Below are 13,479 nucleotides of genomic sequence, written 5' to 3' on the forward strand. Positions count from 1 at the left end.
TACCCAGAGATCACCTGTACCCATCACCCAGTTCCCCCCCCAATAACATCTTGCAAAGCTATGGTCAATATCACAGCCAGGACACTGGTCCAGTCGAGACACAGAACATTCCCATCACCACTAGGATCCTTTGTGGTGCCCTCTTATAGTCATATCATACACTTGCTTCCCAGCCCTCGACCTCTCCTTAACACCAGATGCAGGTATGTTAAGGCTAGATCTTTGAAAACAATTAAGTTTATGTTGAAAACATTTTATCTCCCATACAGGCCAACTGATGTTCTACAGACCGTCAAATTGTTAGACCTTTCCTCTAATCAGTTAATTGATGAAAACCAGCTGCTTCTAATAGCGTACCTGCCCAGGTAACCCGGCTCCTGAAATGCCTATTACAGTAGTGCTTGGTGCATCTTTAGTCAGTGGGTCCTGCGCTATGTACACTTTCTCGGTGGAAATATGATGATGATGGAATTCCCAAATTGAGTAATTCCCTCTGGGAAATTTTGATTTGAATTCATTTAGAGAATTGACTTGTGAACCACATACAGTGTAGTCTGTGTCTGTACTAGATCACTGAAGAATGAATAACTTTGCCCTGGTGCTAATATCAAGTCTTCATTCAATAAACTTTGGGAGGTAAGACCATGTCTCTTTCCTCTGAGACCCATTTAGCACCTAGCACAGCAGCAGGCACCAGGAATTGTTTGATGACGGCAGCATCATCAGAATGTAGCACACAGAGTCTGCTTTGCGTGCCCTAAATCGGACTTTATGGTTTCCAAGCATTTTACATGGGATGAAAACGTAGGGTGTAGGAAAAAATTTACAAGTCTAGTCTGGTTGATAGCCCATACATTTTATACTGTTCTATGTAATCAAATTTAACATTTTTACATTTCAGATTAGAACAACTAATCCTTTCTGACATTGGACTTTCTTCTATACGATTTCCGGACGCTGGAATTGGTATATGAGATTATTCAGTAACCCCTCCCCCGGCTCCCCCATGCTTCAGCTTTCTTTCTCTTCTAGTATGTAACTTAATTCTTCTTCTAGGGTGCAAAACATCAATGTTTCCTTCCTTGCAATACCTTGTACTAAATGACAATCGGATATCACAGGTAAGAGCTTCTTCAGAACGTACGTACTATATTATCACTTACTTCCACTCTCGTGATGGGGTTTGTAGGTTGCTGTTATTAAAGAATATTTTAAATTTAAAGAGAAATGCTTCCTCAGAGTGAAACTCCTCACACAAACCCAAAAATATTAAAAAAGAAATTAGATTAATTCACACTTAAGCAGCCCGCCTGTCAGTTTACACGGCACGGTCGTAAAGAATGTGGTCTTCCTGGTGGGTGCTAGCTGCGTGATGAAATTCCATGCCTCCATTGGAACTGGGGACTTTTGCTTTTCGGCTGCTAGTCCAAATAATCTGAAAAATTAGCCTTAAACGTCTATTTTCATATGTTTTCTTCTGTTGGGTTTCAGTGGTCCTCTATCAATGAGCTGGATAAGTTGCAGAGTCTGCACTCGCTGTCCTGCACCAGAAACCCCCTGACGGAAGGCAGCAAAGACGCTCAGACCACACGGCAGTTCCTCATCGCCAGGATCGCTCAGCTGAGGACCCTGAACAAGTGTGAGGTGAGTGCTGGTGTCCTGACAAGGCGTTTCTTAAACTAGAAACCAAACAGTCCAGTGTAAAGAGACGCGACAGTGGAAGATGGTAGAGGGTATCAGATACCGTTTCCAAGTGGTGAGTATCGTCCCTGTGCGGCTGAGTCATGGCAGTTCTTTCCGGCTCCTCAGGAGGTGGCGTCACACCCGGATGCCTGCAGGGAAAGCTGCTGCTCAGCTGCCCCGGCCCAGTTTTTGTCCTCTGAGGCGGGGGAGGAATACTGGGTACTCTCTCAGCAAGTCAGCTCCTCCAGGCCGAGGGCCTCGTGCCATAACCTTCGGCCCCAGGCATAGTCCAGAAACTGGTTCGTGGGTAGATATTCTCAAGAAGAAAAGGATAAAACTGCACTCCATTTTTCTTTTTGAATAAACTGGATTCTGTTGATGGTAAAAAGGAAAGGTAGAAATATATTGTCTTGTCCCTCTCGGTCTGATTATTCTCTACAGGTAGGCAGTGGAGAAAGGCCAGGGCTCAAGACACACTCATTAGAAAAGTGCTTTAAGAGACCTGCTTTTATTTCATATCCATATAGATTCAGCCAGAGGAAAGGCGTGGGGCTGAGCTGGACTACCGAAAAGCATTTGGAAATGACTGGAAAAAGGCTGGTGGCCATCAGGATCCAGACAAAAACAGACCAAACGAGGAGTTTCTTGCAGCCCATCCTAGATACCTATCCCTCTGCCTGAGTACGTGCTGTGCGCCAGGGCCCTTGCCCCGGGGACTGTGCCCCGGGACACAGCTTCCTCTGGGTGTCAGAGGAAGTCCTCGGGGTTGCTGCTTTTCTGCACTGGGGCTTTTCTGTGCTCAGCTCAGGGGACGAGAGGGGCTCCTGCAGCTCGTTGGGAGCGGATCATTAATTCAGTAGTTCTTTTTAGAGAAATCAGCATCTCTCAGCAGAAGGAAGCTGGGCAGTCTCTAGGTTTTTGGAAGGGAGAGCATGGCATTTGGGGAGGGGAAAACAGCTCTTAAACAGACGGTCTTCTCATTTGTGTTTACTCACCAGACTTTGGATTCGGGAGGTGGGTCCCACTTCCTACTGTAGGAAGGGCAGAAAGCACTCTAGGTCATCTCAACCCTGGCTATACCCTGGACAGTGTTTTAAATGAAGAGCATTTAATGTGGAACCTAGGCACTGGTATTTTTTAAGCTCCCCGGGTAATTTTAATGTTCCTGAGAGCTGAGTGCACTTTTCCTGGGCGCTCTGTTCGAAGGACTCACCAGTCCTGGCACCTGGTGTGCAAGGTGTTTCCCGACCTTCTCCAGCCTGGTCCTCGGACATTGAAGCTCTGACTTCAGGACTCTTTGTCCCTGATGTACTTTCCATTTTATTTTGACTTATTACTCCAAATTTCATTTTTATGCGGTTTTCTTTTTTATATATTTCCTAATGTAAGAAGCTCACTGCATAAACGATTCAGGCTGGAACATTATCTTTGAGGAAGAAAAGCTGCCCATGGGAATTGCTTTCAAATGACTCCATTAGCTGGCCCGATTTCCTGGCCACTTGAGGTGAATTCTAAATCACCCGGGGGCGGGAAGGGAAGGCTCTGAAGCAGCCCTGCACGTAGGGCTCAGCATCTCCCCGCTAAGAATGCAGACGACAAAGCAGATGTGTGTGGGGTGTTTATAGACGTTTTGTCCTCGGCGAGTCTGGCAGAAGTGAGAGCAGAAGGGGACTGCTCTCCTTACACCTTACGTAGAGGCCGCTTTTCCTGGCGGGGGACCTGGTTTGCAGCAGGTGGTTCTGAGTGCCCAGGTCAGCATAGCATGAACTGGCTGCCGCCTGGTGAAGGTGTCTGTGGGTCACGTTTCTCTCAGGACCCGGAAAGAAAGGGGACTGTGACCAAAGGTGAAACTTAGCATCAGTGCTCTAAGTATTTGCAAGCACAGCCTCATCTTGTCTCAGTGATGTGATACATAGGAGACAGAAGGATGCCAGGCTTTTTGGAAGCAGTTGCTGTCTGTCCATCCCTCCAAAAATACACTGAACAAGTAACCAAATAAAAGGAAGCAGATCCCAGGTTCGCATCCCAGCTGCTGCTGGCTTCGTCCTGGGAAAGGAAAAGGCTAGGTTGACACTTACCTATACATTTTTTCCCCCTTACAGTAGTGGCCTTTTGGTGTATTATTCATCCTTTTTCATTTCCTTTTTCTTAAACAGAATATGGTGCACCTGAAGATGGGGAACTCAGAACACAACAGCCATTTTTGCTCAAAAACCAGCTACTAAGTAAGAACCCCACATTCAAAGACAGCTTATTTGTGTTCAGGTCTGTAGATGCTGAAACAGACAGTGGTGACCTAACAGGGATTGTTTGTTTCTCTTAAGTGCCTAGATGAGTACTTCAATTTTTAAAGAAATGAGGAGTCTCAGACACATCTAAATTCTGACGCTGAGCATGTCAGCCATCCCCATTCTTCACACTCACTTAACAGTGTTCTGAATGTGGAAACTATCTGGGTGGTGAACTGAATTGTGATTTGGAAATTCGTGACTTTTACATTTGAAAACCTAGATAAACTGTCAGGAAAGAAGTACTGAGGGGAAAAGGGAAAGCAGTAAAAGGTTGGTCCAGCTCTTTTTGTTGTTGTTAGTAATTCAGTGAAGTGTTAACAGAAGGAATTTTAAATATCCGTAAGTCCTGTTCCTTTAGTGGGATCTGAGCCAAGTTGTACTGAAGAGCTGCATCCTTTGGCCATCACTGTTAATGTGCAGGTGATTTAAATCCTTCCTGCGGCAGGGCTCAGCTCGCCTCTTTCCTTTCTTCTTTCAAGCACTGAAGATAAAATATCCTAATCAACTTGATCAGAAAGTCACAGAGAAACAACTGCCAGGTAAGAATGAGTCTCTCCACTCCTTATGCTTCTGAATCACTGGCCAGGCAGCTGAAAGTAAAATAGTTCAATCATTTCTGCAAGTGTGGGCTTTTACAGCTTACAGGTTTTCACGAGCCTTTTACGTTCTAAAATACTAACATCATGCTAACATCCCTCCCCCCGGAAGGAGCAGCTGCGGTGTGGTTGCCTCTTTAGCCAGAGGCAGGAGCGAGGGAGCCCTGGCCCTTCCGGGGCCTCCCCCAGGCCCTCTGCTGGTTAGTCCTCACACTGCTGCTCCAGGGCCTTTCCTCGGCCAGAGACCTTGTGGCCTGGGCTTGGCTGCTTTCCATTCCTTACCAGCCAGGAGCCCCTGCAGAGACAGCTCTTGGCCGCTGTTTTAATGGACACACTTAAAATGGTTTTCTTTGAAAAAAAAAAGCTACTTCAGAATTTTAAACCTTGATTCTACTGGAACTGAATTCGTTTTATTTGGAAAATATTTTTATGTCAACAAATTAGATCAATGTAATGTACCTAAACTTTCACTCAAAAAAAAATGATCGTTGTATCGCAAGATTAAACTTGATTCACAGTTAAATACTAAAATATAAACAGCTTAAATTTAGCACAGTGAGGATCTGAAGAAATAAAATATCAATCACTGTAAATGACTCTAGTGAAATACCTTTCTGTTTCCCTGTCAGTGCAGTGAATTCACATTGATTTTCTAATTCATTTTCATCAAGTAAAACAAGCTTATCACAGTATTGCTTATGGAAGGCTTTGGTTGTGCCCAAAGAAGTACCTTTATGACTTAAAACCATCACCTAGTATCAATTTACCAGTATTGCTCCATTTTTACTTACTAGAAATCCAGTCTCTATGCCTGTGACATGTAATTTTGCTACTGTTACATGATGATGAATTAAAATTAGCAGTTCCCCCTTCATTATTGTTTTCAAACTTAAATACCGTCAGTAAGGGCGCGCATGGGGACAGACAAGTGGAGGAGGACCAGAACTTTTTGTTAATACAGTCAGCTTTGCATGTGTTTCCATTTCCCCTTCTTTTACATGAAATCAACTTGTGGGAACATGCTCAAGAATGTTCTCATTAGGTCTGTGTTAAGTTTTCCTTTTCAGGGCTTCCTCTGGGAAGGCATGAAGGATGCCCCCTCCCCCCCAGCCTCCCTGGGTCAAGGACAGTGGTGAGTGGGAGTGAGCGCCAACCTGGGCCGATGGGGCTGGTGGCTCCTCCCCCACCCCCACAGTGCACACCAGACTGGGTCCCATCCTTCCCATTGGAACACCCACCGTTCCTGCTCTGAGTTTTATTAATCCTTAGGTGGAAATAGCAGAGATTAGAATAATCCAGAGAAATTAAAAATGTGTAATAATTACACTTTCAGCTATTCCAAATCTGAGTCCTGTATTCTCTCAACTCAGCAGTCAGAGTTAACCCAGCACTAACCGCCCTCTGAACAAGGAAAGCCAGTCCACCTAGATCGTTTGAAAGGACAAGATTATCTATCAGTCTCACAAATAAAAGAGCAAATTATGTTAATTGACATAAATGTCTATTTAGTGTCTACATTCAATACACAGACAAGAAAAGGGCCAGTTTTTATTCTAAAATAAAGATAACATTTATTATCACAAGTTGCATAAAAACAGACAGCTTTTACAAAAATTATTTTTGATAGAAAAATATTTGTGTGAATACATGTGATTTGTAGGAACACCACACGATCACTGTACCACCAGCTAAAGCTTCAAAGAAACTATTTCTCGTCATCAAAATATTCAGTATTTATCCCAACCCATCTTTGGAAAGAAGTTCATAGTGTTTTCTGAACAAACCAAAGCATTTCCTCCCCATTGTTACATCCCCGTACCTGGGGTCCCCTGTATGTGTGTGTCGCACGTTACACACCACGATGATTACAGACTGTGAGCGCCAGAAGGGGGCTTGTGGCTCATTAGTCTACACCTCACTTTACAGAGGAGGAAACTAAGGCCAGAGAGACTGAGACAGGGCCTCCCAGCACCTGAGCCGCACACCAGTGTTCTTTCAGTAATGCACAAGTAAATACAAAGGCTTAAAATGTTCATGATTTCACTCACATTTATTCTTCTGTGCTGAGAATATGATTTCTGGTTTATTCAGATTAAGGAGGAAATAGTAACACCACTGGAATGGTATGAAAACTCATTATCAAAGGGCACTTAGGTCAAACACTGGCTCCGTTTCCCAGTCTCCCGAACCCCCTAAGTGGCGACACCGTCATCTGGTGTCCACGTGGTGGCTGAGCCATTCCCTGATCATTTACTTGGGTAAACTTGATGGTATGAAGTGACAGTGACAGCTGTCATTACAATTGTGGTCTTGTGACATGAGCTCATTTTACATGTAATTGTTGTCTGAGAGAACTGATGGTTTTTCTTTTCCTTGACAGAATCCATGACAGTTCAAAAGGTGAAAGGCTTGCTGTCACGTCTTCTCAAAGTTCCTGTGTCAGAACTTCTGTTGTCCTATGAAAGTCCCAAAGTAAGCTGCCCAGCAAAACACAAAGTCAGGCTGAGTTCCCTGCAGTGTGATGTACTGCTAAGCTAAATCTCTGTGGAACCTGGGCTGATTCTAAATGGAAACCATACATCTTGGTTGGGGGAGGGAGGTGGGTATATATATGTGTTTTGTCACGTCTGTCTTAATCACCCCCATCCCTTTGTTCTAATTTTAGATGCCGGGCAGAGAGATTGAACTAGAAAATGACCAACAGTCATTACAGTTTTATTCTGTGGAAAATGGAGACTGTCTGTTAGTGCGATGGTAACAGCCAACTAATAAATTCAGAGGTTAGACCATTTATCATGACTGGGATTCATTTTAAATGACTTATTGGGACAATTCTGTCCAAAAAAATGAGGTTTCACAACTTGCCTTAAGTATAAAACAGCTATATTTTTTTCATAGGGAAGAGACCGTTTCTAGGCTTGTATATATAACAGCAATAATCAAGGCTTTGCACCTACTAACAATTTGCAGATTTTATTTCATAGTTCATGACTGTATTTCATTATGAGAAGATTTCAATACTAAATACAATCTTGCTAGTCTAAGAAAAACTGAACACAGTTAATGCCTTCATAAGACCAGTTTTAATGGAATCCTCTATCGATACTACTGGTTTAAAAGTACTGAAAGTACTAAAATGATTTGGTTGGTCATATTGGGAAATGTTCCTTAAACTGAAGGAAGCACATCTCTATGCAAATGTGTACGCTATGATCTCTCTTCTTGGTTGCAGTGTTTTTAGAGTACTTACAAAAATTAATTACATGCTTTTCCCTACAGTTATACCTAAACTGAGCATACGTTTTTCTACAGATTACCAGCTCTGATTGAAATTCACTCATATTGGGTAAACATTAGGCAATGAAAGGAAGAAAGCAAAATTCTTTCATGCCAAGGATTTAGAAATATCCTTCCCTATGGCATTAAAACCCTGAGAGGTATTTGATTTTACTTATATTCACAAAACTTTAGCACTTAAATTAGGAGTGCTAAGCTGTGATCGTTAGGATTTGTGTTAAATGGCAAAAGAAAACTTGGGTGGAATCAGTCCACTTAAAAATGAACTTGAAAAACAAAGTCCAAAACTGAGAATTAGATTGGTTCCTCTTCAAGTTGCTCACTTCATTTGGAGATCCACAAAATCCGACACGATTTCCAGAAACCCAGACTTTGGTATAAGTGACCGCTGCTCAGGAGGGATCACAGATCACACAGCACTTCTGTGAGTTCTTTTTGGCCCTTGATTATCCTACTTATGCTACCCAGAGCTATTCTGCAATCCAAGTTGAAATTTAGACTTCCAGTTACTACTCAAGATTTCTCAACTAGGCCAAGTTTTAACCAAAGATGATAGGTAATAAGTTACTAACTAGAAATGATGCACCAGGACTTGGAAATATTTTTTTCTTTTATAAACAATTTGGTATTTTTCAAATCATCTTCCAACATATAAGTAAATTTTTTCTTATGCTACAGTATCTGTTGATTTTTAAAAAGGAAATTTTTTGTGCAAATGTTACGAAATGCCACATTGGTGACAAGTGAAAGTGCTGGCCGAGAACTATCCTGAAAGACCATATAATCTGCGGCCAAACCTTGAGCTTTCCTCAGACTCGCGCTCCGATCGTCACTCGCCCCCCTCCCCCCGACCTTTCACACGGCGAATTGACCTCATCATCCTCTTGCTTCACACCGACAAGGGTCACCACACGACTCCTTCAGTCTCCACAGCTGTGCGAGTTCCTGCGGAGAGTACTGAGGGGAGGACAGCATTCCTGCCTCGCAGGTCTTCTCACACAGCCACAGGCTGTCCTGTTGGAAGATGAGACAGAAGCTGACCTGGCAGCCGTGACACCCTGCTGGAGGCAGACAGGAAGCGTGCGTGCAGGCGCTTCAAGACCCCAGTGAGGCTGAAGTTAGTTCAAAGACAAGTGCATGCGTGAACCCACTCAGTTCTGGGGGGGGGCGCAGGGAGAGCACATGCCAGTGACCCCGAGGCTGTGGAATAGAGAAACCGTGCGCTGTGCGCTAAGAGTCTACAGCGGGAGTTCTATGGAGAGAGGGTGCGGAGACCACACATGCAGTTTCGTATTTGCTACTGGAGAAGAGGTAGCACAACAGCAAGTATTCTGAGGGAATGGTTACAACATTCAGGGGACAATACCAAGTGCTTTATAAATACGATCCAATTTAATTCTCACCATAACCCTGTGAGGTAAGAATTATTTCCTTTTTACAACTGAGAAACAAAGAGTGAAGAACCTTGCTCAAGGTCACAGTGAGGTTCATGCTGGTAGGCTGAGTAGGAAGGATTAAGATGGAGTCTTGTCCCACTCAGAGCCCGAGTTCTCACCCACCAGCCTACTTTCCAGCTCCATCGACTGGCTTGTTTCCCGCAATGTAGCAGAATACAGAGCCCATTCAATGTGGGAACATAAAAAGGTGGGATATCATTAAAAAATGTCTTTTTAAAGGATGGCTGAATTGGCGGCAAAGGAGAGGAAACCTGAGAGTAGAAGGCCCTGGAGGCAGCGTGTGCCTCGGACAGGCCGTGCCCGGGGATGGGGACTGACCAGATTCCCTCCTACAGAGAGCTGTGCCCTGAGTACCCAGAGCCTCCAGGGTATTCAGGGAAACCGAGGAGGCTTGTCTTTCTCCGCCTGGACCCTGGGGAGGAGGGGGGGGCTGGACCCACGCCCGCACTGAGGGGGCAGCGGCTGGCATCACCTGTGGAGCCAACCTCACTGCCAGAATCTGACATCAGCGGATTCTTTTAAGTTTTAAAGCTGCAAAGAATTTCTGATCAAACGTATAAAAACTTAAAATTTCTTGGTGAGTAGCAGACCTTCCGTCCAAAACACTTCCTTTTGGTTTAAACTCAGAAAAATATTGTATGAGATCTAGGCCGATAATTGTGAATTGAATCAAGAGCACAGTTATGATGCTAGAAGCCCTTCCACTCACTGTTCTGCTGAAGGTTTGAAAGAGGAACCTCACTCAACTCAGAACCCAGAGGCCAGCCCCGCTCAGGCCTGCTTACCTGGTGTCTCTTAGGTCCTATGGCGGCCATCCAAATGCCCATGCTTACATCTTCACCCTGCACAGGCCCCGTAAGGTTACATGTGAAAACGTAAATGCTACTTCATCTGCAAAAACAATGCCACGCCCGTTCCCATAAATAATCTTTCTTCTACTTTGTTTTGTAATTATTCTAGTATGAAAGGCCGAGCCTGCATTAACACTGATACACGAAGTAAAAGCTACTGGCCATTAACAGGCCGCACACACCACAATGAAGTAAGACTCTACACACTAAGTAAGCAGTCAGCCCCTCTTCCCGTGGGCCTTAAACTTCCAGCACTGACAGCATGAAAGATACAGTCAAGCTAAGAACCAGGCAGAGCTGTTTTATTTTATCTTATTTTTTGCTATCTCAAAATCAGCAAAAAAGAAAGCTTAGTCTTAAGTTTGCTTAGTCTTCTTTCTTATGAATATAAATCTTTACATTCCTTTAGGGAATATACCTTTAAATATAGGCTGAAGACATAACAGAAGGCTCCAAGATTGAGGAATAGAACGTAGAGCCAAGATTTGAGGGACAGGAGTGTATCCCTCACCTTCGAGGGCTGACTCCTATCTGGAAAGAGTAACATGCCTTTCCCCAAGGCCAGCTGGCTCCGCCTTCAGTGATGGAATACTGGGTGGGATAAAAGGCGTTCGATGAGTGTACTGTCAGGTCAGACGTCCTTAATTACCTGGTAGGTCTTCAGTCTCGCCGAGTTGCCGGCCAGCCAGTGGACGATGTCCCCGGAGATGACGTACCCTGACCCGCACGCGAAGGCGGGATAAGCAGGGCTGGGGTACTCCAGCTCCTGCCACTTCCCGGTCCGGTCAACAGCCCAGTTCAGTCTGAAACTGAGACGCAACGTGAGCTGCTGCTTTGTGTTGTTCTCACACCTATCCTACCGCTAGTTAAGCTTGAGTCCTTAATTATCACTACAAAGGAATAAGCTGTAGAAGCAAGAGAAGAATGAGAGATGATTTCTTTAGTCTGAGGAAAGGAATTATCTAGTGGTGTTTTTTTATAAAAGACTGCTATGTTAAATTCTCTCGAAGTCATGTTCGTGGAGTTTCTCGACCATCTTGTGTAGACATTTTAAAAATAAATGAAAAAGAAATCACCAATCCATACTGCATTCCTAAAGACACAGAAAATGGTTTCAGAAATGTGTCACAAATTTATTCTAATGTACAGTAGCTTCTAATCTGAGTGGCACTTATTTGTGGGGCACGAGGAGAAAAGCCACATTATCCCTCCTTCATTACAGCAGCCTGAGGCTTTCCATTTAAGAGAGTTTTTTACCTTTTAATTGTAGATTAATAAAATATAGTAACCTGGGGGCCTAAGAGGGACGTTTCCTGTCTCAACCACATTTTTCTTATGATAAATGACTGTATGTTTCATTCTAAATTAGCTGCATTTGCTCAGTACATGAAATGAACACCGATGGGCTAACAATGTTTAACTTACTTTCCCCACCAAAAATTAGGCCCATCCAGATGCTTAAGGGCAATCCTATTGAATACAGCTTCCAAGTCTATGTAACAGTCGTCATCCGTCTTTAGCAACAAATCAAAGCTGGTTGTCTCCACAGTCCTGTTGGTGAAAAGAGGGATGTGAATGTCAGGGCGTCCCTACGAGGAAACAAAGCAACAGCACTGTGGTGACACTGCTCACGTCCTAGTGAAGACTGGCTCTGCACTACCTGTGTGCCTGTGCAGCCTCTACCCCTCCAATCTCGGGGGCATCTGCCCTAACAGAACACTGCTGCTGCCAACTACAGTCCTCACTTAATGTTAACAAAGTGGCACAACACACAGGCGCCGATTTTAAAAGGTATAAAGGGAAAAAAAACAATGAAAAAAGATTTGGCTTGTGGAACATATAATAACACAAATGCTTCTTAGGCCTTGCACAGGTCAGGCCAGCACGGCTATTAAGCATCTGAACCTTGCCCCTTGCGCTCTTAATAAGAGGACCACCCGGATGAGGGGACAGGTGCCAAACCTGGCCTCTCACACAGAACACTGTCACAGAATGTGTTCTGTGCTGCTATTTAGAGTGCACTCAGGTATTCTGTTGTGCTTAAAAAGCTGAATTATAACAATGAAATACATTTTCCCTTGGAAATTATTTCCAGTAATTCAGCTATTACAAATGACCTTCTGGAAGGCACAAGAAGGTGATTTCATTTATCTAGACATTAAAAAATATACAATGGCAACTAGAGACAAAGCTGACTCTTTGATTTCACACTGCCAATCTCTATACCTCTTTGTTAAAAAACCCAGAGTCTTGCTAGGGAACCAGTCAGATGACAGAAACTTGAATTAAAGAAATCTGGAGAAAGTCTCATTAGGCCACAAAGTGGTGACTTTAACAACGGGTCCACAACAAAAAGCATAACCCTGTGTTCCTAAAGTCTATTTCTAGTTAACAGCATAAGCCATACGTAATATTTATTTGCTAATTAGCAACAAACTTTTGTGATAAAGGACACTGAGGTCACTGACACATCACTTGAATAAAGATGAATGAATAACAAAGATGTCATTTACAATGTGGAGGGTAGAAGGGGGGATGGGCTACTGGGAAGCGGGTCCAGACGCACAGCCTGTCAGAAGGTCACTGCAGTGTTCCAGGTGGACACGATGGCAGTGAAATACAAGTAGTAGAAGAGGTGAGACAAACTGAAGGTAGTAATTCGATCAAATGGACCTTCCACAACTGGGAATCAGCTCCCTGTAGAAAGCCCTAGAACTCTGCAGTCCTGACCTCCCACTGCCTGGACCTCCATTCCCACTCCACCTTTTGACATCCTCCCCTTGGCCCCACTCACAACAGGAACCCCATTAGTGACCCTGAGCTGAAAGAAGATGCTTTTTCTTACCACAGCTATCAAACTTAATCCTGTGTAGGCATACCACATTTCCAGTCCATTTTTATATTCACCCTCTAGCACAAGATGACTCCGTTGTACTGACTTGCCCCGGCTGTGAAACTACCTCCCATAAGCGAAACTGTCTACCCCTCAGGACCAGGGAACTGTATCCATAAAGGACGTGGTAGTTTCCCATTCCTCTCAGGGCAACAGAGAAGATAGAGGACAGACTCTGGGGCTCACCATGCAATCACCTCACTGACCAAGTTCTTAAAAAGAAAGGACAAAGGTGTGAATATATTTTATGGGTTTGGTCTAGACAAATAGAAGGTTTCACTTCTACAGTCAGGGGAGGCAGTTTCAGGGGGCTCACAAGTTATGGGACCCTAGAGTAACTTAATAATATTAAAAACTACATGTATTCGGTTAAGAACAGTTATTGTTATTATATGTTATTGTTGCTGGTAT

General features: G+C 43.9%; 2 protein-coding genes across 6 annotated transcripts in view; one reads left to right on the plus strand and one right to left on the minus strand.

The window, feature by feature from the left end:
• Positions 1 to 7,522, plus strand: part of TBCE (tubulin folding cofactor E) — a 90,211-nt gene extending 82,689 nt beyond the window's left edge. For 3 of the 4 annotated variants that reach the window (XM_057735393.1, XM_057735395.1, XM_057735394.1), the window contains 9 exons: positions 270 to 365; positions 902 to 966; positions 1,057 to 1,121; positions 1,492 to 1,644; positions 2,211 to 2,364; positions 3,840 to 3,908; positions 4,454 to 4,513; positions 6,951 to 7,042; positions 7,236 to 7,522. In XM_057735393.1, coding sequence (XP_057591376.1) covers positions 270 to 365; positions 902 to 966; positions 1,057 to 1,121; positions 1,492 to 1,644; positions 2,211 to 2,364; positions 3,840 to 3,908; positions 4,454 to 4,513; positions 6,951 to 7,042; positions 7,236 to 7,328 — 847 coding nt within the window. In that variant the 3' untranslated portion in view covers positions 7,329 to 7,522. Of the gene's footprint in view, positions 1 to 269; positions 366 to 901; positions 967 to 1,056; positions 1,122 to 1,491; positions 1,645 to 2,210; positions 2,365 to 3,839; positions 3,909 to 4,453; positions 4,514 to 5,624; positions 5,703 to 6,950; positions 7,043 to 7,235 lie in introns of all 4 variants that reach the window. The other variant, XR_009053770.1, reaches the window with a different exon arrangement.
• The window catches only part of B3GALNT2 (beta-1,3-N-acetylgalactosaminyltransferase 2), a 50,459-nt gene continuing 44,499 nt past the window's right edge, over positions 7,520 to 13,479 (minus strand). The window contains exons 9-12 of one of the 2 annotated variants that reach the window (XM_057735396.1): positions 11,601 to 11,726; positions 10,825 to 10,984; positions 10,110 to 10,166; positions 7,520 to 8,881 (exon numbers count right to left, since the gene is read on the minus strand). In XM_057735396.1, coding sequence (XP_057591379.1) covers positions 8,744 to 8,881; positions 10,110 to 10,166; positions 10,825 to 10,984; positions 11,601 to 11,726 — 481 coding nt within the window. In that variant the 3' untranslated portion in view covers positions 7,520 to 8,743. Of the gene's footprint in view, positions 8,882 to 10,109; positions 10,167 to 10,824; positions 11,081 to 11,600; positions 11,727 to 13,479 lie in introns of those variants that run through there. The other variant, XM_057735397.1, reaches the window with a different exon arrangement.

Source organism: Hippopotamus amphibius, chromosome 5 (genome assembly GCF_030028045.1).
Source record: "Hippopotamus amphibius kiboko isolate mHipAmp2 chromosome 5, mHipAmp2.hap2, whole genome shotgun sequence".
Taxonomy (NCBI): Eukaryota; Metazoa; Chordata; class Mammalia; order Artiodactyla; family Hippopotamidae; genus Hippopotamus; species Hippopotamus amphibius.